Below are 14,389 nucleotides of genomic sequence, written 5' to 3' on the forward strand. Positions count from 1 at the left end.
GAATTAAAGAATATTAGCATGCATGTCACGCTGGCAGACAAACTATTCTCCAATTCTCACGTCTCAAAAAGCAAAAAAAAAAAACAAAAAAAACAAAAAAAAACAAAAAACAAAAAACAAAAACACCTACAAACATTGACATATACATAGGTATAAAATTAACAGGCGTATAAGATCTGGACATCCATAAAGCATTTGGAAGGGTACTACCGTACTTTTCTTCTCAGCTCATTTAGTAGATATTTTAATTAATTTTGCGGTGATGCTCTGCAAAAGAAACCAGTATGTATTGTTACAACTTACAACTGAGTTGATATGCTTTCAATAAGTCATGCAAAATAATAAAAAATAAAAGACTCACTGAAGTAGAAGACCGGTTTTGTTTTTGAGATTGTCTGGTATGGTGCTTTCAAGATTGTTGTTTTGAAGGTATCTGACAAAAGCAAATTTTGAAAGTTAGAAATTATAAGATTGAATAAATACATTATTGAAGACAATTTATGAAAATCTCTACTTACATTTCTTGTAATTTTGGGAGGGTTCCAAGCGATTGCGGTATCGATCCAGTGAGGTTGTTGTTCTCCAAGTGCCTCCAATTTAAATTGACAAAACCAAATGTTATTATTAATTGTCAATATATAGTTTTATATGAAATATTTAAGCAAAAAAAATTCAATTTTAGCTTACAAGAAAACCAACTGTCTGAGAGTTCCCATTTCTGGAATTGTACCAGTAATGTGATTCCCACCAAGCCAACTACACAAATCAATTAATTTTTATAATTTTTAGTTTACCATGTGCATAATTTGCAACAATATGAGCAATGGTTAGAGAAGCATACATGTTCTTAATTCCGGTCAAATTGCCGATGTTCTCTGAAAGTGATCCTCCTAAGCCGAAGTTCGTCAAGTTCCTAGTGAATACAAGAATATTTCTTAGCATTTAGATGAATAACTTGCATTAATTTTCCATTTCCTAACAAACATTATTTTCTTCATGCTATGAGCAGCTTACAGTGAGATGACACGTGCAAGTTGACTTCCGGAGCAGGTGAGCCCGGTCCATGAATTCCCTGCTGGTAGACATGGATCCCCAGTCCAATCCGAAGGTGTTTTATCGAATGCTTTAGCCAATGTCGTCATGCCAATCACTGCAATAAAACAATTTCACAGCAGTTATATAACTGAGAGATTAATTTGCCAGAAGAAACTTATACTTCAATTCTCAGTCTCAGAAAAAATTTGTAACCAAGTTTTATATATTTACCCTTTGTCTGTCTTGTTCTGGAAAATAAGCACAAAACTTAGTTTCAGTTACTTGATTTTTGTTCAATGTCATATAATTGAGGTGCAACAGGGAATAATAGAATAGCACCAAAAAACAGGGCACTACAGAATTTTTTTTTTTTTTAAGTTGCTCCAATCCTATTTTATACTTTTCTTAAACCAAACAACAAGCTGGTTTTGAAATCCATGATAATCAGTATTATTTAAATTTTTCTTACTATACCAATCTCTAGCTTACCATCTCTTGGATGTGTTCTTTGACCAAATGGTAAAACCATGAGCAACTCGGCAGCATTTATAATCGGTCCGATAGGAGAATTAACATCCGGCACCAGTGTAATCGTTGTCAGACCTGACAGCGGCCAGCTCGCACTATACACCATTGTCCCTCCAGCGGAGACTTTCAGTCCCTTATAAAACATCTCTCCATTTATCAGAACATCAAAAACTCTCCAGCTGAAGAGCGACGGGGTGCGGTCATCTTGAAAGTAAAGCGCCATGTAGTAGTTAGCCGGTGGAAGAGGCATTGATGGCCACTGGATGGTCAAGTTCTCTACCCGACTGGTGGTGAGGCCGGTTGAGAAGATTGCATCCGGTGGAAGGTTCCAGAACTCGGCAGAGGTCGTGTTGGATTTGCTTGTGGCTAGCGAATTCTTGTCCTGGTACGCCTCCCAGTACCGGTTGAACTTGTCATCTGGATAACTAGTTATATAAATCACATATTATTTTTTTCTCATGATGCACTAGTATTTTTGTACTTATTTATGATTAGGTTTCGTTTCCCAATTAAAAACACCACCAATATTTGGTCACAAGAAAGCAATTATATGTAAATTGAGAAATTCTGTCTTTGCAAGGGGTTTAATCAATGCTCAGATACAAGCAACTATATAATTCAACAAATTTAAGTTTCATGAAATATTACCCGACCATTGGACCTTCATAACCAAACCGATGCCGGGCAATCGTACTGAGAGCGTTCGTCGATAAATCGGTTGCATTGTACACTGAGTCCTCCAGTTGCACCAATTCAAGAGCCGATATAAATGGACTTGATGTCGTGTTCTCATTCCTTGCCAAGCACACACTTAAGGTCCTACCTGTGGCCCCCACTATGACCTCGTAGTACGATGCCATGTCCTTCGCATAATCGTCTTTTGTGTCGACCAAGGTCCATTTCATACCCTCCACTATTTGATCAAACACCGGCGGCACATCCCCACCGTCAAATCCTCCATAGTAATATGTTGTCCTTATCAGGTAATTGGCACCTTTGGTGACAGGAACCATGTAGCAATATTTTCTTGATGACATGTCGGGAAAATACCGAAGTGTAGCTAGCATCGGCATGAGATCAGGAAATTTTATTGTCGATGCATTGCCGACATTTATGAAGTCTCCGTCTGGTATCCATGTTACATCGTTGTAAGTCTTGTCTTCGGTTGAACCACAGTTTATCAGATAGCCTATATCAAAATTCAAGGTGAGAAAGATGATAACATTGTAAAATTGGAAGAAATTAAATTATGTTTATGTCATTTATTTTTGCTCGATTTTACCTTGTGGAGGGGAAAGGGAGGCATGGATATGCAAAGGGAAACCCAAAACAAAAATTATGAGAACAGATAAAGGCACCATGATGCTAAATGAATGGAGAAATGGGGTCAAAGAAGGTACATTTGGGGCAAAATACAGAGAAGCTAAAGGAAACAGAGAAGAGGAGAGGGAAACTGATATAACGAGTTTAGAACAGTATATGGCCGGCTTAGCACTTTTCTTAGTATAAAAAAATGGATTTTTTTTATTTTATAGTTAAATGTTTTATGATTGTTTAAGAGAGAGAAGTTGGGCTGCCTGTTTGGATCAGATACCTTTCTTTCAGCTCCCTTGACTACAAGTATTTTTTTATGACATTAGTTATGTAGCTATCAATGTAGCGGGTCATTCTGTTGTACATTAAAATATCTGGACTAGCTTTGACAGAAGTTAAATAAAAGATACAAATAAATAATATTCTAAAATAACATTCATATAGATCTTGATACCAATGTGTTTTTAATAATATACAAATGATAAAACATGTTGGTGTTAAGAAATGATAAATATTATGCAACAAATAATTTTTAATTTTCCTTTTATTCCTCTGTTTATAATCATTCTCTAATACTTTGAACAACAAAATCACAATTAAATTTTGAGCATTGTTCTTGTGTACCTGGTAACAGTTAATTATTAAGGCAACATAGATATAGAGAACGAAATGAAAAATAAATTGATACTCTACTAAATTGATTTAAATGTATAATATATAAAGATTTGCATCTATTCAAAAAAAATTATAACCACTATTTTATATTATTATCAATTGCGTGCTCCGTCTGTCTCCGGGTTACGTATTATATAATTAAATGGAAATGACACGTAGATTTGAATTTGATCCAGCATGACCCGCTACATATTTTGTAATTACCCTGTCACCACAGAGGATAAGCATCTCCCTGACGTGTTGACCATTTATTCTTTTCTTGCATACCTCTTTAACTTTTGTAGTCACCATTTTTCATATTAAAATATCTTCACAATAATTTCTTTTTTATTTTTCCTTTTGAACGTGCTTGGATGAAACCATCCAGCTCAGAAGCTCAATTACAGAAGAACAAATATATTATGTTAGGAGTACAAAATCAAATGTATCATTTGGTAGGTTGAGCTGAGTTATCCAAAAAAAAAAAAAATTATGTTTGGTAGGTAAAATTGGATTTCTTAGTATAATTTTTGTTGTGAATTTGGGGGACCAATTGTGGATTTGGTTCAATTATGTAAAATTCAAAGGCGATTAATGTTATCAGCTGAAATTTCTTCTTTTAGAATTTTGGATGCAATAATTTTATTTTTAAGATTTAAGAGTTCCTCTTCTTTTCTTTTATTTTTTAAATAACTACTATATGTTATGGGAATCACTTTCATTGATTTTTCCAAAATTAATTAGGCTATATTGTTGTCAGAATTATTTAACTAGCCCAATTTGTTGTCTTGAAATTCATAAGCTCTCTTCCTTTTACAGGCTTTGGTTACCTAAAAACTATTGATTTTTTTTAGATATAATTGGGCCCAATAATATTGGGCCAACTTGGGACGAAGTTTATATTGTAAATTTCAATGGGCCTAATTCCAGATTGATCAGCTCTGTTTTTCTCTGTTTCATTGTTTTTTTCTTTTCTTGTTTTGCTTGCGTAGCTTAATGTCATGAATGGTTCAATTCATCTTCATTTTTTTTTAAATTGTATTTATATTTGATCATTATTTTATTATGAAAATTTTATATGATTGACTTTTTAATGTGTGTTTGACCCCACAGTTCCAAAGTATAGTTCCATCTCCGCATGTCTCATAATACTAAGTACAGGAATAGCAAATAAATCCAGAAGTTCACAAACATATTTAGAAAAAAATAATAATAATAAAAATAATAAATAATAAATATATATATATATATATATATATATATATATAGAGGTGGGCTACGGTGAGTTGCGAAGTAAAACACATTTCTACTTCACGCCGTATTTTTATTTTGAAAGTCCAAACGACCGATCCGAACCGTTAGATGTTTAATCCATATTGAAATGTGCTTGGAGACCAAATTTTATATTTTTTGGAATTTTTTTACTATTTATTAAGCATTTTTGAAAATTGCTGTTTTGCTGTGAACAGTAAAAAACAGTAAAATTTTCTGGACCATCAGATCAGCGACTTTCAAAATTGCTTAATAAATAGTAAAAAAATTCCAAAAAATGTAAAATTTGGTCTCCAAGCACATTTCAATATGGAGAACAAGTTGAACGGTTCGGATCGACGTTTTGAACTTAAAAATCATAAAATATGAGCGTGAAGTACAATAGTCGCTTTACTTCGCAACTCACCGTAGCCCATCTCATATATATATATATATAGAGAGAGAGAGAGAGAGATAGATGGGCTACGGTGAGTTGCAAAGTAAAACGCGTTTCTATTTCACGCCGTATTTTTATTTTGAAAGTCCAAATGACCGATCCGAACCATTAGATGTTTAATCCATATTGAAATGTGCTTGGAGACCAAATTTTACATTTTTTGGAATTTTTGAAAATTGATGTTTTGCTGTGAACAGTCAAAACAGTAAAATTTTCTGGACCATCAGATCAGCGACATTCAAAATTGCTTAATAAATAGTAAACAAATTCCAAAAAATGTAAAATTTGGTCTCCAAACACATTTCAATATGGAGAACAAGATGAACGGTTCGGATCGGTTGTTTGGAATTTAAAATCGCAAAATACGAGCGTGAAGTAAAATAGTCGCTTTACTTCGCAACTCACCGTAGCCCATCTCTCTCTCTCTCTCTCTCTCTCTCTCTCTCTATCTCTATATAGTATGGCTAAATTGCTACCGGTAGCACTTCGACCTAAGTGCTTACGGGGTCATATCTTCGTATTTGATGTTTAAACAATAAATTCAAACCGTTAGATGTTCAATCTATATTAAAATGTGCTTGGAGACCAAATTTTACATTTTTTGAAATTTTTTTACTATTTATTAAGATGGTTTGAAACTGCTGTTTTTTAATGGTGCTAAATTTTAATAAAAACAGCAATTTTCAAACCATTTTAATAAATAGTAAAAACAATCCAAAAAATGTAAAATTTGGTCTCCAAGCACATTTTAATATAGATTGAACATCTAACGGTTTGGATTTGTTGTTTGAACATCAAATACTAAGATATAACCCTTTAAGCACTTAGGTCGAAGTGCTACCGGTAGCAATTTAGCATTCTCTATATGTATAGAGAGAGAGAGAGATGGGCTACGGTGAGTTGCAAAGTAAAGCGACTATTTTACTTCACACTCATATTTTGTTATTTGAAAATCCAAATGACCGATCCGAACCGCTCAACATGATCTCCATATTGAAATGTGCTTGGATACCAAATTTTATATTTTTTGGAACTTTTTTTACTATTTATTAAGCAATTTTAAAAATCGCTGATCCGATAGTCCAGAAATTTTTACTGTTTTTACTGTTCATAGAAAAACAGCAATTTCAAAATTGCTTAATAAATAGTAAAAAAATTCCAAAAAATGTAAAATTTGGTCTCCAAGAACATTTCAATATGGAGATCGTGTTGAGCAGTTCGAATCGGTTGTTTGGACTTTCAAATCGCAAAATATAAGCGTGAAACATGTACATTTGGTCTCCAAGCACATTTTTTGAAATTTTTTTACTATTTATTAAGCTAGTTTGAAAACCGTTGTTTTCAGTAAATTTCTGCAGCATTGAAATCAGCAGTTTTCAAACCAGCTTAATTAATAGTAAAAAAATTCTAAAAAATGTAAAATTTGGTCTCCAATTATATTATAATATAGATTAAACATCTAACTGTTTGGATTTGTTGTTTGAACATCACAAAATAAAAAAAAGGGGCAGCAGCACCTTGGGCAAAAATGCTGCCGGCAGCAAATTAGCCCCTATATATATATATATATAGGGTCCAGCTACGGTGATTGCAAAGTAAAGCGACTATTTTACTTCACGCTCATATTTTGTAATTTTTAAGTTTAAAACGTCGATCCGAACCGCTCAACATGATCTCTATATTGAAATGTGCTTGGAGACCAAATTTTACATTTTTGAAATTTTTTTACTATTTATTAAGTCACTTTGAAAATCGCCGATCAAGCGGTCCAGAAATTTTTACTGTTTTTACTGTTCACCCATATTTTCATATTTTCAAAGTTGCTTAATAAATAGTAAAAAAAATTTCAAAAAATGTAAAATTTAGTTTCCAAGCATATTTTATTATAGATTAAACATCTAATGATTTGGATCAGCTATTTGAACTTTGAAAATGAAGATATTGAGTGAAATAAAAACGTGTTTTACTTCGCAACTCACCATAGCCTTACTCTCTCTCTCTCTCTCTATATATATATATATATATATATATATATATATATATATATATATATATACACACACAATAGCTTAATTTACGTCTCATATACGGATCATGTTCAAACAAAAGAAAAAATTCCCTTTTTAAAAGTGTTAAATATTCGTGTTGACTACGATAACAAAAATAAAATAAAAAATACATATAATAGCAATTTCTTACAAAAAGGATTTTTTTTTTTTTTTTTTTTTTAAGAGCTTGGCAGCTTTCAAGGTGGTTTGTTATTCAAACAGCTTCTCCGGAAATTTTAGTCAGATTAATTTAAAATGGTGTTTTCACTTTTGCATTACGTCTTGTGCATGCATGTGAATTCATGTGCTCTTGCACAAAATTCAAAGTCAACGAAATTATTACCGGAAGGTGAATTTGATTTCCAAATTCAGGCTTCCAGCCAGATTGAATTCTTGTTTTATTTAGCGTTAATATTATTGTCTCAAAAAAAATTGGTGAAGCAAATACTTATTTATATTGAATTAATTTGATAATTTTGACAATCGTCAAATATTAAATTTAAATTTAAAATCTAGCAATTAAAATATAATTTATAATGTGCCTATATGTATTAATTAATCCTTAGAATCCATGACAAAATTTATTAAAGCTCATATTTAACGATTTAATATAGAATATAAAATAATATTCAAATTGCATGGAATTTGAGACAACTAATTTATATATGGTGTTAGCTATACGATTTTTTTCATAAAAAAAATTGGGTTGATAGGAAAATAATAAAATACTATAAATTGATAAATGAGGAGAGATTCCTCAACAATACTTATTTTTGACAATATTGACAATTTATTGCTGAAATAAAATTCGAATAAATTTAAACTCAAAATGTCAATTTGTAGGTATGTTATTGGAGATATAGATAATCTAATAATAAAATTTCATACAAAGAAGTATTGTTTGATGTTGCATAAGGACTGTCAATTTCATATCGTGGAAATTTCATATCTCAAATTAGGGCTGGGCAAAAGAGCTTGAACTCGTAACTCGCTCATTTGCAACTCGCTTTAACTCACTCATTTACAACTCGAGTTGGTCAACTCGTTTAATAAATAAACTGAGTTCAAGTTGGCCCCAACTCGCTCATTTATAACTCGAGTTATATAAAGTTACATAGTATTGGTCACAATAAATATCAAAATAATCAAACCCGAATCTCTAGACTGTTATTTGTGCTTTGAGATTTGTGCAAAATATGTTTGAACTTGTGTTGTAATACTATCACTGGTTAAACGAGTTGTGAACCAACTCGAGTTGATAACGAGCTGAGTTCGAGTTAGCTCTACAACTCGTTATTATCATCTCAACCCGAGTTGGCTCACTCGTTTATTAAACGAGCCGAGTTCGAGTTGGGAGTAACTCGCTCAAACTCAGCTCATTTACAGCCCTATCTTAGATTAAAGCATATTACTTTCAATTAATTTTACTATCAAACTAAAAAAAATTAATTTGATTTTGTATCCATTTTATTATGTTATGTTGATTTTTTTAGTACCTTTTTAAAGGAAGACCTTTTCTTTTACATTTTAGAATAAGAGAAGATCATGTCTTAGTCGTAAACTTGCTAACAAGCATAAGTAGCAATCCAGCAAGCGGCAGTTTGATTTTGATTTTCTTTATTTATTTTATTCAATGAAACACCAATTCTATTTTAACCTGGAGACAATTTCCTTCTAAATATTTTCTATAAACTATGACCTAAAACTGATATTTATATATCAACCCATTTAATAAAAAAAGAATGCAAATTGCTTCATAGTCAAACTCTTTAGTCTTTATACATTTAAACAAACGAGCTACTTGCTTAATTGTGGGTCTACTTGCGCAATTTTTCACTTTTGAAGCAAAGGTGAAGATAAGAGATGGCACAAGTCAATTCCTCCTAATTGAGTTGCCAATTTTAATTTTAAGATCAATCTCTTGAATCATTAGGCACAATTGTGCTTCTATTATGAAGCGCCAAAAGAAGTTTAGTAATTATATTGCCTCAAGGCCTCTGCAATTTCTTCTGGGTCTGTTCATAACTTTGTTTCTAGTTTGGGTATCTTTGAAAAATCGACCTACTTCGTCGAATGCTTGGATTCCAAGAGTTCCTGTTCGAAGAGGTAAACGCACTCAAGCAGCTGGTACTTGTTTCATTAATTTTCTTACTTTGTTTTAGCTGATGTACTTTTTTATACATGAAAAAAAAACACAGTTTGAAAATGTATATAGTAAGAAAAATTATACGAAAATATTAATTCCATGCAGCTTTTATACTAAACAGACTTGTTTAATTGGGAGGTTTCTTTTTCTTTTTTCTTTTTTTTAATGGGGGGTAATGGAATTCGTATCCTCTGAGATATCTCATATTTTGCGTGACTTTTTGGAAAATCTCAACCGTTCAAATAAGTTCTGCACGAATCTCAAAGTTCAAATAATATTGGCCCCTGGGCTATCCCCGAATAGGCACCCGACATGTCGGTCGCACAAAATATATATGAGATATCTCAGAGGATACACACCCGGGGGGGCGGGTCGACATTTGATGCCGGATAGGACCGTTCGATCTTCGTTAAAATTCGTATGGTAGGGTTTAGGTCCGCATGAATCTAAGTCCCCCTACATATAAACCAATCCACAAACGTGAATTTCAATACGAATCAGACGGTTCAGATCGGTTATCGCACCGAATTTGGTCCGATGCCCATCTCCCCTTATTTTGAAGAGGTTCATCGATCCCTACTTGATACATGATACTTAAATTCTAATCTAACGGTCCTTGTTTAACCATACTCAGGTTTGCGCCTTGTTGGTAATTTGTAGTACCAATCAAAACCGTTAATTGAGAAGTTAATATAAGTGTCAGTAGTTGATTAACTTTTGAACTACACTGCAAAATCTTAATAAGCAAACTTCAGTTTGGCAAAATCTTTACAATTATCCATCTAAGTCTTGCTAATTCCTCTCCATAGTAGGGGTGTCAATGGCACCCTTCACAATTATTAGTCCCGATCCGTACTGTATCCGATAAGATTGGTACGGGTAAGATTTTTTTTTTCATAAATTTATTGGGTACATAAAGATTATTTTTGTTATTTAAGCGAGTAAGGGTACGGGTAAAGCATATTTTGTACCTATTGCCCAATTGGATAATTATAAAAGAAAATTATATATATTAATAAGTATTGAAAAACGTACTTTAATTGGTTTACTTGTGCTTACCATGATCAGAATTTTTTTCAATAAAGTACGATACATGTGTGAAATGAATGTATATGTTTTAATGTTTAATGTAATAAATAATAAAAGTAATTATTATATTAGTATTACCCGCCATTACCGTTTCGTTATCCAACAATCATAACGAGTAAAGGTAAGATACATGTAAGATAATTTGTAGTGGATAAAGGTAAGGTATGGATAAAAACAATTTGTAACGGATACTGGTATGCATGAAAATGTTTTCATCCGACCCTTACCGTAACTGTTGGCACCCCTACTCCATAGCATCTCATCTCCATTTTTTTCTTTTCTTTTGGCAATCTATTGTAGGCTCAGCAGAACGTTCAACAACAGCAACTGTATCCAATGACCGACTTCTGGGCGGATTACTGTTGCCTGATTTCGATGAACAATCCTGCTTGAGTCGGTACCAATCCATGCTATACCGCAAAGCCTCACCATACATACCATCCTCTTACTTGATCTCGAAATTACGAGCATACGAAGAACTTCACAAAAAATGTGGCCCAAATACCCCACATTTCCAGAAATCGCTACAACAACTAAAATCAAACCATAGCACCGATCAGCTTGAGTGCAACTATGTGCTTTGGAGTCCAATTGCTGGAATTGGCAACCGAATGATTACGCTCGTCTCCACATTTCTCTATGCTCTGTTAACCAACCGAGTCATGTTGATCAACCAAGCATCTGATATAAGCGATCTATTTTGCGAGCCGTTTCCTGGTTCAACTTGGAATATACCTCCTGATTTTCCAATAAAAAAGTTGGATGGATATAATATACATTCTCAGAATAGTTACGGTTACATGGTCTCACATAATTTGATCAGTGATGACCCTAATTCTCCTCCGTCGGCTCTACCTCCATTCGTGTATGTGCACTTGCAGTATAATTACGCTGAAAAGGATTTGCACACACGTTTCTTTTGCGAAAGTGATCAAGAAGTGATTAACAAGATCAATTGGGTTTTGTTGAAATCTGACAATTATTTTGTCCCTGGACTGTTCATGATACCAAAATATGAGCAAGAATTGCAGCGGATGTTTCCTTTAAAGGAGACGGTATTTCATCACCTCGGGCGGTACCTCCTCCACCCGAGCAACTCAGTTTGGGGCATGGTTATGAGGTACCACAACTCTTACTTGGCCAAAACAAAGGAGAGAATTGGCATACAAGCAAGAATCTTTCATTGGGCCCCAATTTCAATTGATGAGTTATATAAACAAATTCTTGCATGCACACAACAAGAGTTGATACTACCAGAAATAAATCCTAAACAATCTTTGGTACCAAATGAAGCAACAACAAGCGCAGTTCTCGTGGCCTCTTTACATGGGGATTTTTACGAGAGATTAAAAGACATGTATTATACACACACAACAACCACTGGCGAGATCATCAGTGTATACCAACCAAGCCATGAAGAGAAGCAACAATTTGAACAGCAGTTGCACAGTCAAAAGGCATTAGCCGAAATTTGGCTGCTGAGTTTCTCAGATGTGTTGGTGACAAGCGCAGGATCGACATTCGGTTATGTTAGTTACAGTCTGGCTGGCATCAAGCCCTGGTTTCTGGTGAGCTCGAAGGACCAGAAGGCTCCGGATCCTCCGTGCCACCGAGCTGTTACAATCGATCTATGTTTCCACTCGCCGCCTAATTTAAATTGCAAAACTAGGAGCAAAGCTGATACAGGAAAGCTAGTGCGGCATGTGAAGCATTGTGAAGACTATCAAAACGGTGTTAAGTTGTTTGATTAAAGTATCTTTTGAAACCATTTTCTCTCTCTCTCTCTTCATTTGTTTTATCCTTTAATTTAGCAATCCCATGCGAGAAATGGGTTGTCCGAATATTTAGCATGTAATGATCTTAATATAGACGGTGTTGAATTGAGGAAGTTTCACGTGCATAGAATGAATGATGAACTTTGGATGTTGTAAATTTATTTTTTCTGTTTATCTCAGCTGGTAGCTTCCATCATGATTTTCTAAAAAAATGATCTTAATTTAGTTTCAATTTCCCTTTCATTTTTAGAGAAGTACTTAATTCCTTATTAAGTAAAATGTTAGAGTACTTATGTTGGGTCATATATCCAACGTTGAGCTAATATAATTATGAATTGTATATTGTTATGTATCATGATTATCTAACTAAAGTGATCTAATATGGATTAAGGATATTTGATAATATATGTATTCATTAGGGTGTAGTCGATAAATGTGTAGAAAATTCAGATAAAATTCACATTCATTGATGGATTGATCGTGAAATTTGCAATTATGTCTAAATTTAGAGGATTCTCCAAGGCACAAGATGCAACAACATACACAACTCAGTTTTCTAAACAGCAACTATTTTAGACAGAATTTGAATATCTTCTCTTCTTCTTCTACCATCAAAGATTAGAGAGGAGAAATTTATTAGAAAACTTGGAAGGGATTTCTCAAAGGCATGTCTTGCTTTCTTGGAATACTTCATCCACGACCATACGACATAAAGACGAGAAGGGTTTTTTGCAATTGAAGACTTATCTCGTGCTCACGGAGACGGTTGTTGCTCTAGCAAGGTTTTGGATATTTCATGACAAACGGAATAAAATAAGATATTATGTTCCGCACTTATAATTTATGTTTTGAATCTCTTTGATATAGGACGGTCCTTAGATTAAGGTGAGAAATTGTTTCTCATTCTCCGGAATGTAAGTATTTAATTCTAGATGAGATGTAATTGTTTGATCTCTAAATGAGACATAATTGTTTGACCTTTATTATATAATTCTTCAACAACTTAACCTTTGGCGCTCTACCAGATTAGGTTTCAAGTCCCAATATTAATAATAGATCTTGCACATGACATGAGCAGTTTGTTAAGTAGGTGGTATATGTTATGGTCAAAATTTGCAAAAAAAGAATTGTGTACAATATCATACAAGGCCCAAGGCGCACACAAACACACACCAATTATCACTGTTATTACCAGCCCATATCTGTTAGGTCCTTTCCTCTCTCCTGATGAAGCCTATTTCTTAACTAAATGAAAATGGTTCAATGTTAATTATCGGCCCATATCTGTGAATTCGGATCACCCCAGCTACCAGACTCAAGCAAATTGGAAACGGACGGTCCGGAATTATTCTTTTAACTTGGCACGAATCTTAAAGCACAAATAATAATGGTCCCTGCGCCATACCTGGAAAGATTCAGATTCCATATCCGTTAGGTCCTTTCCTCTCTACCTCGCGCCAATTTTAAATTTTTGAATAATAAAATTTTAAAAATTTATATATCAAAATAAAATTATTGTATGTGGTCAATATTTTGTATTCTATATTAAATACAAAAAAAAATTATTTTATTTTTATATAAATCATTAAGTCGTAACATCAACGTTTAGAAATTATCTATATTAATGTATTTTTGTAAACTCTTGATAACAATCAAAATAAAGTTTAAATATCATAATAATTTACACGTGATTAGAGAAAATGATAGGTCATGTCTAATCAATTTGCTTTAAAATTTTGATGACTTAATATTTTAAGAATAAAGACATAATAAAGTGATTTTTTTTTAAGTAAAGTTGAGATCAAGCCGCTCAATTAGTTTAATTTCTCCATTCAGATTTCGATCAAAACTACAATTTCTCATTCAGAAAGTATTATCTTTGCAATTATATCAAAATCATAATAATAAATTGATATTTGAATTGTCCTCAAACTAAATATAGTATTGTAACCCCCAATTTAGTTAGGCATTATGGATGGAGGAATGTTAATCCAACTACTGTTTATGACTAGAAAATTATTATGTAGCTGGTGATGGCATCTCGATAAGTTGATACTAATGAATCAAATAATCGTTGCATCGAGATCAAATT

The 14,389-nt window shown here is 33.1% G+C and overlaps 1 protein-coding gene and 1 pseudogene across 1 annotated transcript; one reads left to right on the top strand and one right to left on the bottom strand.

Moving 5' to 3' along the window:
- Positions 1 to 84: 84 nt before the first annotated feature.
- Positions 85 to 3,090, bottom strand: LOC144552592 (receptor-like protein kinase At3g21340). Its single transcript, XM_078300573.1, has 9 exons — positions 2,846 to 3,090; positions 2,212 to 2,752; positions 1,525 to 1,988; positions 1,015 to 1,150; positions 842 to 913; positions 688 to 756; positions 519 to 590; positions 362 to 433; positions 85 to 267 (listed from the first exon to the last, which is right to left on the bottom strand). Exons 1-9 carry the CDS (start codon positions 2,922 to 2,924, stop codon positions 249 to 251), a joined length of 1,524 nt encoding a protein of 507 aa, XP_078156699.1. The 5' UTR covers positions 2,925 to 3,090; the 3' UTR covers positions 85 to 248.
- Positions 2,923 to 12,273, top strand: LOC144552520 (galactoside 2-alpha-L-fucosyltransferase pseudogene; annotated as a pseudogene).
- The last annotated feature ends 2,116 nt before the right edge of the window (positions 12,274 to 14,389 follow it).

Source organism: Carex rostrata, chromosome 4 (genome assembly GCF_964058835.1).
Source record: "Carex rostrata chromosome 4, lpCarRost1.2, whole genome shotgun sequence".
Classification (NCBI taxonomy): Eukaryota; Viridiplantae; Streptophyta; class Magnoliopsida; order Poales; family Cyperaceae; genus Carex; species Carex rostrata.